This window comes from Solea solea, chromosome 6 (assembly GCF_958295425.1).
Source record: "Solea solea chromosome 6, fSolSol10.1, whole genome shotgun sequence".
Taxonomy (NCBI): domain Eukaryota; kingdom Metazoa; phylum Chordata; class Actinopteri; order Pleuronectiformes; family Soleidae; genus Solea; species Solea solea.
This window is the reverse complement of record NC_081139.1, coordinates 203,066-226,099: the sequence shown is the minus strand read 5'-3', so window position 1 is coordinate 226,099 and position 23,034 is coordinate 203,066. Positions and strand designations below refer to the sequence as shown.

The following is a 23,034-nucleotide window of genomic DNA, read 5'->3' as shown; positions in this document are numbered from 1 at the left end:
CTTTTAACGTGTATATATAACAGCATGCTAATATTGATTTTATTTATATTTTTGTACTTTTGTACTAGCACTTCTGTGATATTTTTCGTTGTTGGATCCAGTGATTTTTACCGAAATTGGACCAATATCATATCATATCATATCATATCATATCATATCATATCATACTTAACATTACTGTCAACACATTTTGTCCATAACCAGAAACTTCAAAAACACGAATAAAACCACTAAAGGTTAAATAAACAGCTGTTGTTGCTTTTTAGTTTATATTCTTGGACAGTCGTTGCTTCGTGAAGTTTTTGTAGATTATTATGGGATGATTTGTTCAAATCAGATTTTTAATTTTTATTATTATTTTTTATAGACAACCAATCAAGGGATTCTGACCAAAATTGAGGCGAGTGGGCGGGGACTCTAGTCAAAGGATGTTTTTCTGGAGCAGAAACTTCTTTTTGAGTTTTTGCCACCTTGTCGCCGTGGTCTTGATACAAAACTAATCACTTCCTGTGTGCAGCTGAGGCAAAGTGAGCTCTCTAATCACTGCTAAACTACTAATTTGACAACGTTTTCCACGTAGCAGACGTTTGTTTGTTAAAGGTTACACACGACAGCTTCAACAGTTTCCTGTTGAAAAGCAAGTGACTGTGACACAGCGAGAGAAACACATTCAGCTTTTTCTGATTCTTTGCCTCGAGTTTTCTGTCGAGCGCCGTGAGCGAGCGCCGAGGGAATTCCACAGAACGTCTCTCTCTGCCTCACAGACCTGCTTCTGCTGCTATTAATATCTCTGCTAACAAGCGTACGTGTTAACGTGTTCACACCCAAACACTTCCTGACTGTAGCACGTCAACGTATAGATTTAGGGGGAAAAACACCTTCCTATCTGAGGGGAGAGAATCAGTTCAACTGCACTAAATATATTTAATCAAGCCGCTCAGAGTTAGGCAGAGCGACAACTTACTGCAATTCATCAAAAATGAAGGTTAAATATTACACTCTCCCCCAACATGAACATCGCTTCAAACGCACGCGGGGTTCATTAAAAACTGCGGCGCGTGTTTGTGTGAGGCTGCGTGTTTTCACTGAAGCATGACTTGGCAGTAATTGGGGAAGAACACGCTGTTCCGTCCGTGGTATAATGTCAGGATCAGTCAAGCGTGGATCAAAAACACGGCCCGGCGCTCCATCGCAAAGTCGTCACATGATAGAACAGAACGTAAGAAAAAAAATAAATCTCGTACCAGCGGGGAAACAGCGCTCGTTGCTATGTGTACGACTGATATCAATGGTAAAAAGAAGAAGCGGAGCTAAGGCCTTAGTCCGACTAAGACGGGCAATCGGACAACTTGCAGAGTCCGAGTGTGCACGCGGAGGAGAAAACCGATCTATAGGTGGAGCTGTATCGCCCTGTAATCTACCACGTATTGAATCAGTTTCCTGTTGACCTTTACGTGACAGTAAATGGCTAAATGGATAATCTTGTCTCTTCGTCTGCAGTTTAATCAAACTAGGGCCATAGTCAGACTAAGACGGACAATCAGTCCAAAAGTGGGTCTTATTTTCTCCGCAGCTTTCACTGTCGCCGACGCCATCTTGTGTGTATGAAGTCATTTTTGTTTACGCGGAAACTTTTTAACAGCGAAAAAGACCAAAAAGATCTTAAATGGGAGAGTTCTGTTTCCGTGTGGTTTTTTTACGTACCCTCATCTTTCCGTTGCGTACGGCCGCTCCTTCCTCGGCCAACCTCAGCACGTACAGGTCCATGTTGTATTCTCTTCCTCCTCGCAGGCTGAAACCGAAGCCCTTGTTGTCTCGCTCCAGGTCCACGGAGTAGAACTCGGCATCCTGAGACACACGCGCACACACCGACCACACACACACACACATTTATACCAAGGTCACTTTTGTGATTCACATTTGAAGTTTGTGTGTGTGTGTGTGTGTGTGTGTGTGTGTGTGTGTACTCATACTCTCAGGTGCAGGGAATTATCAATGCCGCAGGCTTTAGGTGGATAAAGAGAGAGGACACAGACAGAAAAGGGACAGTGTGTGTGTGTGTGTGTGTGTGTATGGGGGGGGGGGGGGTTACAAGGACACTCAGACGGCTCCTGTCTCCTCCACCTCCCCTCCTAATCTCCTCTGCTGGAGAATCAATGCTATCTGCTGGAGTGGTCTCGGCGGCGGCAGATGAATTCAGCAGTGAACACAGTTACTGCTCTTAAAGAAATAATAAAAACATGCTTTTAGACTCCGGTGATACGTCAAAGAGACGCAGATGACACACCGTGTTTGTCCTTGGGGAAGGTGGGTGGTGGCAGGATGAATGGATGAATGGACCTGTGGAGGCTGGAAACAGCTGGATGTGTGTGTGTGTGTGTGTGTGACACGCAGTGACAGGTGGACGTTCTGTCATGTCGTCGTTTCTCACCTGGGTTGAGACTTGTGTCGGGGGCTGTGGTGGAGGTCCCTGCGGGGGTTTGTAGTCAAACGTCTCTTGTTTTGGTTTGGTGTTGTTCCTGCGACAGGAGGAGATACAACATTATACACAACACATACAGTATACTGTATATGACGTATAGACGACGGTTAATACACATACTGTGTGTAGTACATCACGTAAAAAAGGGTGACGTGTGTGCTAATGAAGTACTGTGTTCAGGTTTGATGTAGAAATGAAAAGAATTAAACATTCAACATTGAAATAAAACCAAAAATACGCACACAAAAAACCCACAAAAAATATATATGTACTCTTTCCAGCCGTAAAAAGCGACAGAGTTATAAACGTAGAACGCGCGACGTAGAATTGTGTCGAAAAATAATGCCAGAATTTGCATGTCTGCCAAAAGTGTAGCACAAGAAGAAGAAGAGACTGAATCTGAAGCCCCGCCCACCTGCGTTGCAGAGTGAAACGGGCAGTGAATGCTGATTAAACACAGGATAAGAAGGTTTTTTTTGTGTCATCGAGCAGTTTATTCACAGCTGACGGTCAGTGTTTATTTCTGCTCACACACAAATGTGCACAAATTAGAGGAAACTTCACAGTAAATGAAGTTGACGGATTAAAAGACTCTACAAATGACTGTGGAGTAAATCTGTACCACTGTTTACTTGAGAGAATTTTCACTTCTTATTTGAAGTGTTTTAGGAAGAACAAGCTGCGCCGGGCAGACGTCAGTTCATCACTGAACAACACAAACAACACGTGAACCCTGTTTCTGAGCGGAAGCGTAAAGGATGGAGTTGTGTGTGCCGCTCGCTCACCTGGCCTCAGGTGCCGCCTGCTGCTGAGGCGTGTGCGTGGTGGTGATGGTGGCGATCTTCTCCGCGTTGGTCAACAACGACGCGTTTGACGACTCTGAGCGGGAGAGAAGCAGAGACAGGGGTCGTGAGGTCAGGACGTCTCTGCTACAGGGAGAACATTTGTCGTCAGGCAAATCATTGCTTTTCATGGCATTTTAAACACTTTTTTCTGCCTCTAGCAAACAACAAAGCGCTCCCGTCTTCTGTCCCGTGTATTTGCGTCGCGCTCGTGTGCAAAGACCTTAATGCTGTGGGAGCAGCTACGAGATGCATTCAAGCAACCTGGTAAATTCACAGTTTCTGCCAGGACACAGTCTAGAGCAGTGGTTCCCAACCTCTGATCATTTGAAGCTAACAACGAGCCACTCGGCAACTTAAAAAAAACCCAGAAGGCATTATTACTCCCAACTCGTGGCAGCAGGAAAAAATCCTTTCTTCTTCTTCTTCTTAATAAGCTAATCTCTCTCTGTTATCAACGTGTATTTCTCCACTTTTATTTGATTACAAGTCTCCAGTGTGCGGCGATAAGTCCTCACTCCCGATTCCTCTCACGGTCGGTTCCTGTCTCTCTCATCTTTTCATCTGCTCAGCTTCTGTTGGATTAACCCTTTCACTGACAGTTCTTCCCCCACGAGGCACAAATCCCGACCAATCACGCCGCAGTGTGGGTGAAGCGAGTGTCAGTTTGGACTGCGGTGGGAGAGGAAAAACCTCTCCGTGTGAGCACGCAATGAATGTTTTAGATGTGGTCTCAGATGACCAGCTGCTCTCCCTCCTCTTTCTGCACATTTGCATCACGCGCTCCTTCCTCTCGCTCTTTATTTCTCTGTTCTTGCTGGGAAACGAATCAAAGACCTGGTATTAACATCCGTTTCTCTCACAGTCTGAGTCTGACGCCACAGTGACAGCGAGAGAACACCTGGGCGAGCCCTAGTTGCTCTGCTGTGACATGAACATTCGTAAAGATTTTAAGCAGCAAAAAATAGAAATATAGACATTGTTGACGTGTCTGGCAGAGGCTACAAATGAATTAACATACATATGAGCAGGTGAGGGGGGGCGGAGTCTCTAATGCATCCTGAGGATGAATTGCTATGAATGCATGCTGGGTAATGTGGTCACGTGAACTCAAACCACCTCTGAATGTGGGAGAGAGAGAGATGACCTTTTCTAATCTTCACTTTGATTTTAGCACCCTGAAATTAAATAGAAATATATTTTAAACCGTGGAAGCTGAATACTCACTTCCAAAAAAAAACTTTTCACTTTAAAAAACACATTTCGTTTATTTAACCCTGAGAACACAGAGCAATCAAACTCTCCTGTCTGTTTGAGAAATTTGGAAACACTTGGAAACACGTTTGTATGAACAAAAACAAAGGAGAAATTGTCTTTTTTGTGACCTCTGCACAATTATAGCTACTTGAGGGTTTAAAAAACAAAAAATACAAGATCTAAAATGAATCATAACTTTGACTCAACAACACAAGACAAAAAAAACCCATTTTGTTATGGTGGGTTATCATGGGTTATGCACCTAAGGGTTAATACCAGGTCTGATTGGAAGAAATTGGAGGAAAACAAAAACGTTGAGGTGAAGTTAAAAGTGCAGGATTTCTCTGTTTATTCAAACCACAGAGAACAAAGGTCAGAGGTCATCAAGTCTATGTATTGAACGTGGATGGAGCATCTCTTAACGTAGCTTTCTCCACCGTTATCCCGCTGTAAACTCCTCTTCTTCAGGTCAGGTGACTTCCCTGACCCAAGTTTCCCCCTCATTAGATTTGAGCAGCGCCGCCGTGAGGCGACCTGAAGTAGCGACGAGTGAAAGTGGCAGAGACTATTTACTTGCCTTAATTTATTAATTAAAATATTGATATTTGCTGATTATCATGTTCCACGAGGAAATCGTTATTTTGTATATTGGAGAAGCTCCTTCTACTCATTTGCATACCTCTCCCCTCCCCACCCCCTTTTCTTCCCTGCAACTGTATTCTCTCTGGAAATGAATCAAACATGCTTGGCTTCTCGCTGTCTCTCCGTTCCGCTCGCTTCCCTCTGCCTCTTTTCTCCTCGCTGGCTTAAAAACATTTAAGATGCACACAGAAAAGGCACTGAGCTGTTTCTGCTGTAATTTGTCTCTGGCCCTGGCACGGTGTCCTCTCGTCCTGAATAGACAGCGTTGTGGAGGGTGGTGGTGGAGGGGTGAGGTGAGAACAGGTCGATTCAAAATGAGAAAGAGAAAAAGGAGCAGTGGGGAGATAAGAGAAGCAGAAGGGCCGTACAACACAACACACCCCAGGTCGTCCTAAAACAAATGGCACATTATATCACCACAGGCGCACACTTCGCCCTCCTTTCTCACACAATAGGGAGGCAGCGAGCGAGTGAGCGAGCTGCTCTGCTCTGCTCTGCTCTGCTCTGCTCTGTCTGCACTCTGAGTCTCTGCTGCAGAGACGTGATCTTTAATGAAGGAAGGTGTCGCGGTGCAGCGGCCAGAGCAGAGCGTCACGCTCGTCTTCCTCGTCACTGAGCATCAGTCGGAAAACAAAACTCCGCCCGCTCGTCTCTCGCTCACACACAGAGGAGACGTGAGCCGCACCTGAGACTTCACCTCAGGAGAAGCCACCTCCAGGTTGATCCTGCTCAGCCACACAGGATCTATTCAAACTGCAGCTTCTGATGAATCCATGTGTCATTCCATTATTCGTTTCTTTTTTCCAATTTCCAATATTGTGCTCGTCGAATGAAAAATGGAAAAAAAAAACACGGATAACGAGCGTTTCCCGTTTCTCCCTCTAACGCAAGTTAGGTAACCTGAAGGTCGCGTAACACAGAGGTGACCTGTGACCACGATACAACAATCTGCAGCAACTCTTAAAGTTTAAATGATGCACAATAACAAGCAGCTGATTAAAGACAACATCCACATTATTGTTAGTTTAAAGCAGCAAACGTGAGTTTTTGTTTGTGACTGAAGACGTTTTAAGAAACTTTCTCTGATGGAGCCCAAATATTCCAGTTCCTTCCAAAAGAATTGGCCCTCGACCACATTTACTTGCTGAGCCCTGGTCTACGTCCAGTGCTGTTCAATTACAATGTTCATTTGTTCACTCCTGCGTGGCTTAGATTTGGCTACACTGCCATTTTAAAAATGATAATTGTGAATGAAAGTGAAATTCTTATAAAACAGGGAATCTTCGCCCTCGTTAAAAAACGTTTGGACATCCCTGACATTCTGTATCCGACTTGAATTGAAAAAAAGCTGAATTGGTTCAGTTGCACCCTAAAGTGGAGACACAACCATCTCCCGTCCCTGTGTCTGTCTCACTCTCTGACAGTCTGACACACGCACATAAACTTTCCCAAAGAACCATGTCCTGTTATTTCTCCCGCGACTGTTCGCCTTGTCTTTTATTTTCCCTTGTATCTTCTTGGCAGAGCAATTTTTGGCTCACTGTTCTCATCAAACTCTCCTCAGAAAATAAATAAAAACACTCTTCAGCCTTAAAGAAGTGAGCCGGAAAAAAGCAACGGGTGGCGGCAGACAAATAGCTACAATTTCTAGCCGTGTGCTTGTTGACAGGGAATAGCGCCTTCCTCACACACACACACGCACACTTAATTAAACAGTATTGGTGAAGAATGCCAGGCTGATCTGTCAGCATAAAGAAGACACACCAACGTAACCACAAACAAACACAACATCTACTATCTACACACTCTTCTACGTCTTAACTGAAGGTTCAGAGGCTGAGAAAGTCTCTTAATATCCTCACAAATGAAGACGCATCAACACTGCATACAGGAAGCTAATCTCAAGTCCTCAGATACACGCGTACCATGTAAGAGATTCTGTCTCAATTAGAAAGGGTGTTCCTCAGGGTTCAATTCTGGGCCCCTTGCACTTACAATTCTACATCAACAGTATCTGTTCTGTATCAGTCAAAGTGATGTTTTTTTATTGTCAAAAATATTGGTATTGTGATACCACGATGAAATCATTTTAAACTCAAATCGTTCAAATTCCACAAATCTTTGGACGTTTTTTTCCACTTGTCTTGTTTTTCCACCCCCTGATCCCGCGTACTGCGCCTTTAACCGTGCACTCTCCACTCACCGTCTCCGGGAATGATGCGTAGCGTGACGGTGTTCCCGGCCTCCTTGATGAGGTTGACGATATCGGAATGCGACTTGTTGGTGATGGAGCAGCTGTTCACCGCCAGGATCCGGTCGCCGACCTTTAGCTTCCCGCATCGGTCCGCCGGGCTCCCCTCGATGATGCGTCCTATTTTGTGGGGCATGGCCACACATGCATTTCCAGCTATTGTCACCATTCACATGTGATGCATGATGATTCAGTGTGTGTGGATGTTTGTGTTTGGTGTGTGTGTGCGTGTGTGTGTTTTTAGAGAGAAGGGGGGAAAAAAAGGAGCAGAGAAAAGAAGATGGAAAGAAGATTCCGGGTTAATTCACCGACAGACAGCAAAAGCCAAAGTCACTGTGAGAAGCTGATGAGGATTACAGCGGAATAAAGTGCAAGAAGTGCGCTTTTCAAAGTGCTCTGCAAAAGAAATAAGAGAATCGGTCATACTGTAATTCTCCGCGCGTTTCCCGTAAATTGGTTTTTCAAATTATCCACAAGGGAAAGCGAGGCTTGGCGCCATATCCTGTGTCAGTTCTCCACCTCCCGCCTTTTTTTTTTTGACTAAAAGCGGCTCCAGTATCAAACAAAACACGAGTATTTGCACGACAGTGTCACGAATAATAATAATGAAAATAGGCTGCGTCGTGATGTCAAACACCTGAGACGACACATCAGAGCTGACACTACCCCGAGGTCTCTGTGCCCCCCCCCCCCCCCCGCACACATATCCCTCCCCCTGCGTCTGCAGCCTGACAACCGCCACCGCAGAGAGGCAGAAAGTGCAATCACTGCTTTCTCTTTCTCTGTCTTACTTTTCATTATTAGTCTTTTCATCCCTTTCTCTGCTCTGCTCTGTTCTCACGCTTGGACTCTCCTGCAGATTCGTCCGACCCTGACCTCCAATCTGAGACTGTGCACAATTTTTTAACAGGAAAAGAAAAAGAAAAGAAGAAGAAAAGAAAAAAGAACTTCTTGAAATACGAACACTGTGGCTGCAGCAGTCACTGCTTTGAAGTACGGGCTGAACAATTCATCATTTTCTAATAGAAATCTGCACTTTAAAACTCATGATTTGACAGAACTGCAAAGGCTGTAATTAAAAAGTTATTTTTTTTTTAATTGTAAAAAAGATTTTTTTGTGTTTATTCTTTCTTTGGATTTAACTCTAACATTTTCTTATCCAAACAATGTCAAAGTCAAAGTCAACTGGCGCCTACAGTTTGCGCTCACTCAAACAATCCAATTCTTTGTTTCTCTGAATTTATGAGGTCATTTTTCCTCTCATAAACTTTTTGTAATATTTTGAAATTAATTTAAAGAAAGAAAAAGAAAAAACAAAGCCTAAAAAAGTTTCAGGGAAAAATAATATAGCCTATGGATTCCATTGCAATCACTTGAAAAATAAAAATCGTAGTTTTTCTGAATTTATGAGACAATGTGCTGAAAAAGGAAAAATCTCATTAATTCACAAAACTGGACTGAAAATAGGGAAAATAATCTTGTCACTGACTCTGAAAAAAAATCAAATTTATTCAGAATAAAAAGCCAAAAAATAAAAAATAATTTTTTTTTTTTTTTTTAAGTTTTCAAAATTTATGACATAATTTTTCCAGGAGAAAAAAACTGAACCCAAAAACTGGAACTGGATCGCATTCACTTGCAAAATAAAATAAAATAATATTTGTTTTTCTGAATTTATGAGATTTGCTGAAAAGAAAGACAAAAAAAAACCCCCACATTAATTCATAAAACTGAACTGGCCAAAAAAAATGTCAGGGAAAGATCTGATTTATTCAGAAATACAAAACAGAGCGAAAAACAAATTTTCATGAAAAACAGTTTCATTAAGTTGAAAAATAAAATTGTTCATTTTTTTTCCTGAATTTATAATATAACTTTTCCTGAAAAAATCATCCCATTAATTCTAAAGTCAAAAAAGACAGACATTTTCACACTTTGTCCCATTTTCAAATCATTACAGTTCAATATGGAGATTTGCTATTATTTCATCAAATTCACAATTTCTCTCTATATTCTCCTTAAATTGTTCAGCCGTTCTTTGAACCAGTGACCGACAAACCTTCACACGGCCACTGACCTTTCCTTTGGATTTAGACGAAAAGGTCGAAGGAAATCAGAGTTTAACTGCTTTCTACTCTGGCCGAGGTTTAGATAAGTGCACAGAGACAGTGAGTGGTTTGTGTGTGGGCAGAATGCCACGGCAGCGGGGCGAGAGAGCGTCGCACACAAAACATACACAACTACAGTACAAAAAAGCAGCGCAGAGAATCATCTGTGAGCATGTGTGAGGTTAAAATACGACAGATTTTCAGTCAGTGCGCGTCTTTGAGCCGAGGAAAGAAAGAAATCCATGACGTTCATCACATCGGTCGCTTCCCCCCCGTTAATGCTGTGGCTTTGTGTGCCATTTAAACCCTGAACGCTGAATAAAACACAAGTGCCTTATGTAAGACACACTTCACTTGTGATCAATTATGAAAAAGGCCCGTGTGTGTGTGCGTGTGTGTGTGTGTGTGTGTGGAGGAATGTGCCGGTTTGATCCTCGGCTGAGAGGGAAAATGAGACAGAAGAAGTGCTTCTTTGAAGAGAGGCCTGTATTGATGTGAACGCTTTGTAAATAGCCGCGGTCTCCGCCCGGTTCTCAGGCAGAAAAGTCCACCCACGTTAAAGACAGGAAGAGACAGTTTATCTGTGTGTGTTCACACCAAAAAACAGCGAGATTTGTTGTATGTTTTTGTCCGAATGTGGCACTTTTCCATGATAGTATCTGCTCTGACTTTCTATGTAATTTGGTCAGAAAACCAGTTTGAAATCTTGTTTGGTGTGAAGACACAAAGACTGACGAGAAGAAGTGTGTGTTTCATGTTCTGTTTTGTGGAAAAGGATTTTTCCGACATTTGTATTGACGATCAACTTCAGATAAACAGAAAATAAAAAGGCGTCTCTTACCAAAGGTGGTGCCGGCTTCAGGCCGCGACACGGACGAAACTATGACGAAGCCGAAGCCTTCGTTCTCACCGCGGCGGATCTCCACGTCGTAGGGCTGCAGGGTGGACGAGGAGGAGGCCGCAGTGGCGGATGTTGCGTTGGGCGTGGCGTTGAGGGGCTGCGAGGATGTGGTGGCAGCTGCGGCCGAGACGACGGCGTTACCGCTGGCGCCCACGCCTCCTCCTCCACCTCCCCCTCCGCCACCGCTGCCGATACCGGAGGTGGAGCCGCTGCCGGAGCTGACAGTGTTGAGGGAGTTCTGGCTGCCCTGCAGGGTTCGCTTCCCGATCTCCTCCGTCAGGCTGGGCGCCTGTGTGCTGCTGTGGTGGGAGGAGGCCGGCGATGGAGGCACGTCGCCCTCTGCTTTGACTGCAGATGACAGAAGGAGGACACGGTGAGAGAGAGGCAGATTTACTGTACAGACGTGGAGAGGTAGTGGTGTGGAAAACGACAGAGGAGGAGCAGGAGGAGGAGCAGCAGGAGGAGGTGCAGAAAAGAGGGGATTAAGAGGAACAAATTGTTGGCCGAGTAGGTGAGAGAGAACAGGAGGAACATACTGTATGAAAGCAGAAAGAAGAAAACAGGATTCAAATTTAAGTGAGTAGAAAATGCTGAGTTGATGCAACATTAAAATTATGTAAAATATTACATTAAAATAAAACTGTCGAGACATGACAACACAGCTCAACCTGACAATCTCTCTGCTATTTACAACCTTTATTTAACCAGGACAGTTCACTAAAACATAAAGTATCTTAATATTCATAAAATATTGTAAAAATAATATAGTCATCTAAATGAAGACTCATAAAATATCAAAGAAAACATCATAAATAATCCAGATGATTCAGAGTTGACTGAAAAAATTAAAATTCAGCTGCTTTTTAACTTTTTTAACACTAATCGATTACGAATCGAGTTTATCAGACGTTTCAGCTTCTTAAATGTGAATATTTCCTGGTTTCTTTGCTCCTGGGGGAGCGAAAGCCCATGACCACTGCGAATCACAAACCCCAGATTGAAAATTGTACCGTTAACGACGAGGCAACAGGAGCCGGGAGCCGGGAGCCTGTGTCTTTAAACGTTATATGTTAAAATTCGGGGGAAATGTACTTCAATTCACTTAAAAATGGTTAGTGGCTTAACACTGGCTAACTTTTTACCCTCATAGCCCACCTCAAACCAACTCAAATGAGGTGTTATTAGCAACCTGCAAATGTCAGCTAATGTTAGCATGCTAAGGAAGAAGAATATGTGCATTAGGGTTCTTCACACACATCTGTTTGTGCCGACTCAAACGCTAAGTGCATGCTATTGTGCTAAAAGCACCCACATGGCTAACAGCGTCTCTGTTAACACGTTTTTTCCCTCAATTCAAAGCTTATTCATGAACAGAAAAGAGATCCTGTGAGCTGAAGGTTGTGATTTAAGGATTATGTAAGGTCCTAAACATTGCAGTTATTAGAAAAAATACTGTGTTGATAAAAAAAAAGCTTTGATATGATGAAAACAACAACAACAACAACAACAACAGACATCTGCTGGGAGAGACGAGTGTCCTCCAATATCTCATCTCTGATCTGTTTTCAACCAAAGATGAAGCAAAGACGCGACGCGGCGCCTCTTGTATCTGGACATTTCATTCCACATTTCATTTCCTGTTCAGCTGCTGGAGGACGGCGCCTCATATCGCCGGCGCTATGAGTCAGACAGGGAGCAGCGAGGCACTAATGTCTGCCCACTGTCATCGTGCAGAAGGTTGACCTGCCTCTCCATCATATTTATGGGCCTTTCTTTATTGTCCGCTGTGGAGCGGAGCTGAGCTGAGCTGAGTTGTGCAGAACTCGTGATCGGGGGCGTTTTCTTGCAGCCGAGTGTTTCCTAACGCTACACACTCCAGCTATTACAGAGAGAAGGAGCGAGGGGAGAACCCTGCAACACAGTTAGCAGGGCCCGCGGGCTCCTGATGGAAATACAATAGTAACAAATGAGGCCCTTGGAGGAGTAAAAACACAGAATAGTGAGTGCATGTCGTTGTACTGTAGCTGCAGAGGAAGCAACAACGTATTGGAATCACATAAAAATAAATAAATGTGATTTAGTTCACGGAATAAAAGGTATAAAAGGAAGGAAAGGCGTGAGGAAATATCGAGCTCGTGAGGTAACACCACTATCACTGACGTTAAAAACAGTGGCGATACTAGGTCAACTAAAGTCAGGACGCAGATTTATTCTCTCATCATCCTCCTCTTCCTCACATAGACTTCACACTCTGGTGTAGTGAGATTAGATGAATAATTATTATTATTTATTTCATTTTCTATGTACTCCCCTAATGCCAAAATTCCTCAGCTCCACTCCCATCACATACCCGGGTTTATACAGTAAGACAGTATTTCTGATTTTCCTCCAAGTACCGCCAGAGGAAGCTGGCGTACCACTGGTTGTACACGTACCACAGTTTGAGAACCATGTTAGTACTTCTGTGAGAGAGTTGCGTTTGACTACAGTTGGAAATTCTAGAATCTGTATATCAATCCAGCGGTTTGTTGACCATGTTCACTCTCATGTCATATTTGTGTTTAACTGTTATTACAAAGTCTGTACAAAGAGTTTAGGACGTCCTGTAAACGGCGTGAATGTCGCGATTATGAGTTGCTTTTAAACGCAGCAATCTTTATCTTCAGCTAAAAAGGTTTCCACAATTATCGCCGTTACGAACATGAATTGTGATTATTTTGGCCCAAACAATCGTCCATATCTACTTGTACTTGTTCTTTTTCATAAATGCTGAGCTCGATGTTGGAGGTGCAGCTTTCAGGAGACTCTTCCTGAACAATCATTCACCAGTGTTACGAGCAGGTGCATGGATGTGAAAAACACACAGATATGAAACTGGTCCAGGAGGAAAGTTTGGAGTTCCTTTCCAGTTCAGTGAGCTCTTCATCGCAGGAATGCAAAATATTTGTTAGTAAATCCAGAGAAACACTTTCACCTGGATCATTTTAACGAGCTTCTCTTATGGCGCTTTTCCATTATACAGTTCTAGCACGTCTGGCTCCACTCATTTGTCTTTGCTTTTCCATCAGTGATGGTACCTGCTGCTTATTTTTTTTAGTACCTGCTCTGACGAGGGTTCCAAGCGAACGTGTTTTGATCTCCAACATTTAGCAAAGGAAAAGTCTGGTGTATTCAGCGACGCCGGCGATCATGAGCCCAATCACGACCCAACGTTCAGTGACTGATTCTGTGAACAAATCTTTTTAATCAACTGATTCTAATGATTCAGTTACAACCAAAACAACTGCCTCACAAGTTGCTAGTTTGTGTCGTGTAAAAAGGCAGTTTCGCGCCCACGTTGAGGAGGTACTACGAAGTAATGGAAAATAAACGCGACTGATGCTGAGTTGAGCTAGAACTGTATACTGGAAAAGTGTCATCACTGTGCACGTCTGAACTTGTAGCTTTAAGAAAAGTGAGAGTAAATATAACGGGTGAGTGTCTCATGAAAAGCACCAAATCTCCATTCATAAGCGGCACACTTCTTCTGCTGCTGCTGCTGCTGATATTCACCGTCCCTGAGCAACTGTTTTTGAACCCCAGCCAACAGAAATGTATTAAAAGTGACCGTGGGAGAAGTGTGAACACTGACAGTTCTGGAAGCCCCGGTCAGCAGAATTTTTTTTTTCTGTTTTTATCGAGCGAGGCCGCTCACCTGGTCTTGACCCTTACCGCTGTAGCTGGTCTTGCGCCGAACGGTGAGGTTGACGTGGCCCTGCTTGGCCGCCTGCTGCATCAGCTGCACCACCAGCTGGTGCGACTTGCCCACGACCGCCGTGCCGTCCACGCAGATCAGCTCGTCGCCGGAGCGCAGGCGGCCGTCCTCGTCGGCGGCGCCGTACTTCACGATGTGGCCGATGTAGATCTGGTTTTCACAGACATGCAACAAGAGTGACACGAACAGAGCGCCGTGAGAACGTGAGCACAGAGATAAAGGGAGTGCACTTTGCAGGAGAGAAGACGTAATTAACTTTGAGTAGAATTGCTTTAATTTACGCTTCACTATTATGTCTTTGCTCTTCTTTTTACGGCCTTCTAACATTTGTCATGTGAGCCAAGCTTTAAAGCACATCATATTTTCTCGCAGTGCAGGCCAGTGAACAAGAAACCAACGACTTGGCTTTTTTTTTTCTTTAAAAGAAGGAAAAAAGGAGAGTGATTTTTTTTGACTGATTGAGGCTACGTTGGCTGGATCAAAGAGTAAATGTGTTGCAGAAATCACTGATCTGAATTGGAATCCAGCACAGAAGCTCAGAAATTCACAGGAGACGGGGGGAAAAAAATGGAAAACAGATGCAGTGGACAAAAAAAATAAATCTACCAGAGCTTTGGAATATTGCCTCTCTTTCATCTTTCATCATTCAGGTTACTGAATCTCGTCAGGTTTGGTTAATAAGATTTCACTCGGCTTTAGATTGAAAACTGAAATAAACATTGTGGATTCGGCTGTGGGAGAATTCTAGCAGAAAGTTTTTGAGCGACTCACAGGTTCACCCGCCTCGTTCCCTCCGAGGATCCTGAAACCGAAACCTGTGTCCTTCCTCCACAGGAAGATGTCCTGCTCCTGGAAGTCTGGAACTGTGGAAAAAAATGACAATAAATCATCTCTGAATTAATAACAAAAACGGCAAAGACTTTAACCCACTAAAATTGTCACTACAGCGTTTCACTCTACTACCACAATAATCAGTGGAGCAGCAACCAGAAGCTAACACGTATCAACAGTGACTTCCACTCTTCATTTACCTCGTCAACCTTTGCGCCACCTACAGGTTATCTCTGTCAACTAACTCCCCAAAATTCACTGAACAGCAGTGGATTGGGAAACCTGAGCCTGGATACACGATACAGACAAAAATCAGGCTGTGTTTGGTCACATGATTTGGGACGATGTGGTAATTATAAGTAGTTCAAGTGCAGTGTTAAGTAAAATAGGGTGGATGTCAATTCTTTTGAATTGCTTTATATTGAAAACACGGCGTAGTCTAGGGCTGGAAATGATGCCATCTTGTCTAAAGTCAGCTGGTCCGGTGACGTCCATGAAACTTCTGCGATAAACATTTATATCAACACGTCTGGAAAAACCTCCATCTCATAAGAGCAAGAGAATATTAAAAACTTAATTGTGATATTTAGGTATTATGGGTAATGGTACAGAACAGAAAAAAGCCCCTCGAGCCACATTTTCATGGGAAACTGAAAATCTTGAAAACGTAGAAGTTTTTTTTTAATTCTGGAATATTTTTTTTTTTAATTTTTTTAAATCTTTTTGAAAAATTCATATCACTTTAGAATGGAAAGTAGGGCTGAAAGTTTACGAATTAAAATCTAATTGTGATTATTTTTGACAGGAATTGCGACATGATTCGTGATATCAGAGGGAATGGGTTAGTTTATGGGTTATTTTAAAATGGTTTAAAATGATTACCGTGTGCGAAACAAAGACGTTCTATTCAGTCTGTGGAATAAGACGTGTATTGATCAAAGACAATAATTGATCTAAAATGGTAACGTGACACACATTTTGGCTTTGGCTAAATATTGCGTCTCCTTGCGATTTGGATAAAATTTGGATGAACTGGATCAACAGAGCCTGTAACACAGGATCATATTCTCCACCTGCTTCAGTCAACATGCAAATAACCGTCCTCCCAACTGTTCTAAGCTTTGTCACTTTAAAAAAACAACAACAAACAACTGATCCATCAAAACTAGTTAAAAGGATCTATTCTGGGGTAAAAGAGTGTGGACATAAATAACATCACACATCACCGTCATTTATCTGTTCCATAATTAGATTTGTGTGGGACATTATCTGAAATAGCACAGTGTCACATTAATATTAGAATATTATAAGTGACATCAGTATTCAGTATAACACACGCACGATCACTGTTTCTTTTATGAAGCGACGCGACTCCACTCTCGCCTCCGCTTGATGGCTAATACATACTGAGGAGGGCCGTATTAGTATTGAGCAGAGGGTCTGGAGATAGGAACACACACGACACACGCGTGTGTCGTGTGTGTGTGTGTGTTTCTCTGTGTGTGTCTGTACAAAGGTGTTGCACTATGAAAGCAGCTCTGCACTGCAGCGACTGACAGCTCATGGTTCATGAAACAGTGCAGCCTCGCAGGAGTTACTCCGAGTTTGGGGAGAGAACGTGTGAGTGTGGTCTCATCCTGGTGCACGCACACACACACACGCGCACACGCACACACACACGCACACGCACACACACACACACACACAGGCGTGTCAGCTTTAAATGAGTGTATATTTATTCACATATGCATGTGTGTGCCTTCACTGTGGAGGAGTTGTACTGGCTGGAAAACATGCACCTTGGAGCAAACTCCCAGGGTGCGTTCCTATCTCTGCTGTTGCTGCTGCCGCTGCTGCCGCCGCTGCCGCCGCTGCTGCTGCTGCTGCTGCCGCCGAGCGTCTGCAGCGCGGCAGAAAGACATAAGCAGCCTGCGTCCAATCTGTTCCTTCATTCAACAATGTGGAAATCCCCGCGGAGTTCAACTATCGCCTCCAATCTATCACAGAGTAAGTGTGAGGAAGAGTCGGGGGCCAAATGACAATCTGGGAAGGTCAAGCTCACAGTTAAACCCCTGCTGATTAACACAGCCATAAATGATTTCTGCAGCATATCTGTGAAACCTTTCAAGGCCTTTCTGGATTATTTCAGGGGGCAAATGGATCAAATGTTGGGAAATACATTTAGAAATAACGGTTTTGGAAATTGAAATAACTGAAATCTGATTCACAAGGTCCAGATTCGGGTAAATTTGGGATTCTTCTAGAGATACATCTCAGTTTTCACACCAACGTAAAGTTTTACATATTTTAACGTATTTAACTAGCTGTCCAACAGAGGGTGCTGTGAGCAAACTAATCTTGCTCCTCCTGAGCAATGAACACGGCACTGAACCGTCTGGAAAAACAGCGTGTTGATGAATTTATGCTTCTACCCCAAAGAGCGAATCTGCAAAATAAGGCACTAACAGCTCGAGGTCAAATGTCATGTGATTGCAATAAACTTGTGAGATTTATGTATTTTTATGGATTCGACATTGGATCTTGGATCCCGAGTTAAAATGGAGGATTAGTATGGATTCTAAAACCGTAGAAAATTGATGGTTTACCAAGTTATGTAGCCTGACGAGCGATGAGTCTTTTAAGTCTGGATCTACGAAGTTATACTTGATTTTCAGGTGCAGTATTTTTGTACTCTTTGCACAATTGGAACCTGAGTATGTACTACAGATTCATTTTTGGCCATTTTTGATTCAGTATGAACTTTGAATCTTATTGGGGTGAATTAAAAGCCCCAGTCACACAAATTTCAAGGGCAATTTCAGATGCTTCATGCTGCCCCCGAGTGAATGAATCAATATTATAGAAAAATAGACGACCCTGTGTGCAGCTATAATTGTGGACAACAAATAATAAGCCCAGAGAGCGTGAAAAATCGAGTGTTACCGAGTTCCCCGACCTCTGTATCTTTGGATTTTTCCAGACGAGTTTAATGCCGAGTGAGTTTTTAAAAGCGTGTGACATTTGAAGAGCTTGAATCTTTTGCAGAAGTTTTCATTATTAGAGAAATGTCTCTGCCTTAGCCGAGGCTCCAGCACTATCAGGTGCACACTGCAGGATTTCAGAGAGCATGAGCTCAGTGCGGCGTGAGGATGTGAAGGATTTACACCTGCTGTGACAGGTCACCTGCCCACCGCCCCCCCGTCATTCTCTCTCTGTGTGTGTGTGTGTGTGTGTGTGTTTTCATTCTTTTCAATTCACACAGAATCTCTTCACGTCCCATTTCTTTACCTTTCCCGTCTCCAAAACATTTCATTTGTGAGTTTCCCGTTTCATTATTACTGCTTGTAATTTAGAAAAAAACCCTGAAACAGCTCCATCACCTTTGGACACGTTTGCAAACATAATCTCTCCCCTCGGTGTCGGCTTCTTCCACTCTACATTTCTATTCTATCCTTTATTTCCGTTTTAAATGATCATTATCAGCCGACACTGAGGCCTTTTCCCCACTTTCTTCTGCATGGGCATCTAAATAATGATGATCCTTGACAGGGGGAGCCTCAAAAGTGATTAGATGCTGAAGTTTATTGCAGACCAGTGTTGTTGTTTTTTATTTTAATCTTCCTCTGCTATTGTCTTTTTATTTTCTAACCTGACAGTAGATCTGAGGGTTATTCTTTTTAATTGGAGCGAGGCTGGACATGAACGATAGGGGGGGACGCGTAATTCGCTGACATCCACGATTGCTGCTGCTAATTAAACAACCCCGTATCTCTGTGGGAAGTCTGGTGTAAAAGTGTGTCAGTGGAGCCAGCTTTGACGTACGGACCAAAGTGGCATCTACTAGCGTTTGCGCTCAGCTTAGCCGCTTATGCCGGCCACAAATTAAAATGAAATCAATGCTAATTGCTGTTGTGCTGAATAACTGCTTTAGCGGGTCTTGGCACTTGGCGAAATGAGCTCGGTGAAACTTAGACGGTGTCTGTATGATAAATCTAAAGCGAGAGCCAGCAGGCGATTAGCTTGTCACAGAGACTGGAGAGAAGGGAAATGGCTAGCCTGGCCAAGTACAACAAATCTGCCAGCCTGGAAGCTATATTTGACTAATTAATATGTTGTATCTTGTTTGTTTTATCTGCACGAGAACAGTCATAAAACTTTTTGAATAAGTCTGATGTAGCTAGCAAGTACCAACTAGTTTGTTCCTAGCTGTACAGACACGGTCAAGAGATCATCTATGGAATGCTTAACCTTCACAAATTGAAATAAAATCAATGCTATTTGCTGTTGTGCCAAATAAATGATTCAATGGGATTTATTTAGACGACGTCTGTATGATAAATCTAAAGCCGGTGATTAGCTTGTCTCAGTGACTGGAGGAAAGGGAAACAGCTAGCCTGGCCAGGTTCAACAAATCTGCCAGCCTGAAAGCTGTATTTTACTGATTAATATGTTTATGATGTTTCTTTTCAACAAAGTCCAACTAGCTAGGTAGTACCAATAGGTTTGCTCCTGTTATTTCTGTGATTTAAGCTAGGCCATGCTAATCACCTGCTAATTGTAGTTTAACAGAAACTACCAGGAGATAATAAGCTTTTTTTTTTTAATTATTATTATTTTTACAGAATGATTATCCATCACAAATGAAAATAAAACCAGTGCTAATCACTGCAGTGCTGATTTAACAGGTTTTTGGCACTTGGTGAAATTTAGACGATGTCTGTATGATAAATCTAAAGCAGGCGATTAGCTTGTCACAGAAACTGGAGGGAAGTCTGGCCAAGTACAATAAATCTGCCAGCCTGAAGGATATATTTGTCTAATTAATATGTTGTATCTTGTTTGCTTTATCTACAAAACAACAGTCACAAAACTACTATAAACAAGTTTCAACCAGCTGGCTAACAAACTCGATTCTTCCTGCTATTTGTGTAATCAAAGCTAAGCTAATCACCTGCTTCACAGAAACTTTCAAGTGATAATATTGTGTTTCTTAGGCAGGATTTTCTTTATGGGCTTTACTGATTAATAAGTCCATAATAACCAACATCCATCAAGTGATTTGGGAGAGAACAACAGTTCTACCTCACGACTAAATATTTAGCGTCAGGAGAGACTCCTATTGGCTGTTTCACTACTCCTACTCTACATCTGTCGGTGCTGCTGAGTCGCTGTCTGTAAAAAAAAAAAAAAAAAGAAAGACTCTTAAAGAAAGTTGGACTACAAATGCAATAAATGCACATCAATATCAGCAGAGAGATCCGGAGACAGAGGAAAGTGCCTCAGGTCGTCGGATGCATAAGGAATGAGTGTGTCTGTCTGTGTGCATCCATTGAAAAGGAGATCAAGACCGAGAGCTGCGATCCTACAATGTGAGTATTTTTATAAACTGTGAATTAAAGTGAACAATCAAGCGTTTTAGCAGAAATCCTGCCTGAAGTTAGCTTTAGGTAAACCGAGCTAAAACTAATGCAGTGTGATGTGAGAGTCCTGCAGTAAATCCAACCCTCATTAAGGCTGCGATGTTCAGTTTTGTTTACACTGGCTGAGGAAGGCCCTGATTCAACGTTATGGCCAATTCAATTATTTTCCATTTCAATTTTTTGGTCCTCCCCATTTATATTAAAGGAGGTAAACGTGCAGGGACATCGCTCAGCGCTGGACTCGAAACCAAACAGTTTCCACAAACACTGAACATTTCAGTCTGCGCTTTAGTGCAGGACTCGTGTAACACCCCAGGCACCAAACTGAGAGCTCATCCTTCTCCAGAAACCCAAACAAGAGCAGGGTCACTGCTGCTTTTGTTACTTACATGCACAAGAGTTACAGCGTCTCCCATCCCATAATCTTTCTCCAAAACATGTTACACCAGCCGAGCCGGCAGCCCCATGCAGCCCTCATCCAACCGCCACCAAAAAATATATACTTACGCCTACTTTCATACATGCTCCTGGACTGGGCCCAGATCTTAAAAGGGTCCGGTTTTCTCTGGATGGTGCCGTCTGCCGGGGAGTCCTGGGGCGGCAGACCTGGCAGAGGCTGAGAGGGAGGCGGGGGAGCGGCGCTCTCGCTGAGAGGAGCCGCCAGCGACGTGTGTGCGGGCGAGTCTGTGTGGGCGCTCCGGTGGCTGGAAACACTGTGCTGCGAGCTGTTCTGACTGTCCTTCCGTGATAACTGCTGCGGGAGAAGAAGATGGATATCATTTTGACTCGTGAAAATCATCTGTGGAGCACGGAGGACGGATCCAGAGACAGATACAGAGGGTAGAAAAGGGGGGGGGGTGTTACTTCATGGGGAGGGAAAATAAAAGAGAATAAATCAAGGTTGTGGTTGTGTGAGAAGAGAAAACAGGCAATGAAGACACGGATTCCGGATCCAGAGTTGAAAAAGACTTAAGATTGCTGCTCCTTTGGGTGAAACTAAAAACAGATTGTACGAGAACGCAAAAGCTTTTCCGAGCGGTTTTTATTCTTTATGCAAACAAGGGGCGAGAGAAATATAAACCTCGCTGTTTATCATGATTAAGTCATTCAGCTGTGGGAGAAATACAATTGTGGCTGAACTTATGAGGGCACATCACCTATTCCTTTTGTTTTGACAGTGAGGAACGTACGAGCTGCAGCCTCTGCTGTATATTCAGGGGCGTTCACAGAGAGTAAAACAAACTTGTGGGGCTCCAAATGAAGGGAGGATTTTCTCTGGTGAGGCCAGAAATGTTAAACTCCTCATAAATTGCCACCGGCCTCTCAATAACATGGGCACTTAAGTGCCCACTCAAGGATTCACCGTGAGCTGCACACACAATGCCCATCCACGAGTGCGGTGGAAAAAAATCCTTCCCGTGACCGTTGTCACGCGTGTCTGAGGGACTGAGGCTGGAGAGGCTCACCTTTGTGTGTTTGGCCTTCAGAGTTTTTTGTCGTGATTTCAATGAATTCAGAGTCATCGCTTCCCTGAATCATCCTCCCACACCTCTGCAATTCATGTTTATATTCATGGTCCCTGTTAGACATAAAAGATAAGAGGCTCGACGGCGCTTTGGCAAATATTAAGTCAGCGCTGAGGCTCTCTCTCTCTCTCTCTCTCTCTCTCTCTCTCTCTGTCTCTGTCTCTCTCTGTCTCTCTGTCTCTCTCTCTCTCTCTCTCTCTCTCTGAGACTGAGTCACCTCACTGTGTTTGGAGGTGAAGCGAAAATCAATGGAGTCATAAAATTAGTGGGTCTTGTTTGGTGCTAAATTCAGACATGGAGACTGATGTTTCCCATTGACCACGGAATGATTGGTCAACCTCTCAGCTCTCATTCCATCAAACAAAATGGCACCACCATTAGCCAATGAGGCAGCATTATGTCCTGTTCCTCTCCTCTAGTTTGATGCACACAACGTCCAAATCCCCCCCCCCCCCCCCCCCCAAATGAATACAAATCTCTTGTTCTTGATGGATGTTATTAGATTTGACCTTCTGCAGTCACCGTGTTCCTCCGTCTGTGCTCCAGCACTGCTCTGATACATTGGTTTCTCCTGCTCTAATAACTTATTAAGGGACGGAAGATAAAGAGGGAGGGAAGGATGGATGGAAGGGAAAGAGGAGGAGGAGGAGGAGGAGGAGGGGCCAAGCCAATGAAAACAAATCCTCGCCACTTCCTCGAGACTCAGCTGTGTCCTGCTTTTCCCACAGAGAGACCCGACTCCACCAACCTCACTGAATCACAACCTGAGCTGGATTTATCTCACGTAGATAAATAAACCGCCACGCAGTAAAGGTGCAGTGTGTGACATTTAAGACACTTTATTGGGAGAAATTGGATATCCTGATTTGGTTTTTCTCACTTTAGGCCAGTGGTTCACAAACGTTTTTCACCTGAGGAAATATCGATCTCTCTCTCTCAGTCACACCATTATCACCAACGTTAAAACACAGTGGTGTAAATAGGTCGAGCAAAAGTCAGCTACAGCCTCTCACATATACT

The 23,034-nt window shown here is 43.4% G+C and overlaps 1 protein-coding gene across 11 annotated transcripts in view; it reads right to left on the bottom strand.

The window, feature by feature from the left end:
* Positions 1-23,034, bottom strand: part of magi1b (membrane associated guanylate kinase, WW and PDZ domain containing 1b) — a 166,628-nt gene that overhangs the window by 7,791 nt on the left and 135,803 nt on the right. For 7 of the 11 annotated variants that reach the window (XM_058632173.1, XM_058632183.1, XM_058632172.1 and 4 more), the window contains 8 exons: positions 20,996-21,242; positions 15,009-15,100; positions 14,195-14,387; positions 10,424-10,831; positions 7,427-7,630; positions 3,268-3,361; positions 2,432-2,519; positions 1,705-1,848 (listed from right to left, as the gene is read on the bottom strand). In XM_058632173.1, coding sequence (XP_058488156.1) covers positions 1,705-1,848; positions 2,432-2,519; positions 3,268-3,361; positions 7,427-7,630; positions 10,424-10,831; positions 14,195-14,387; positions 15,009-15,100; positions 20,996-21,242 — 1,470 coding nt within the window. The remainder of the gene's footprint in view (positions 1-1,704; positions 1,849-2,431; positions 2,520-3,267; positions 3,362-7,426; positions 7,631-10,423; positions 10,832-14,194; positions 14,388-15,008; positions 15,101-20,995; positions 21,243-23,034) is intronic. The other 4 variants (XM_058632174.1, XM_058632180.1, XM_058632178.1 and 1 more) reach the window with 3 other exon arrangements.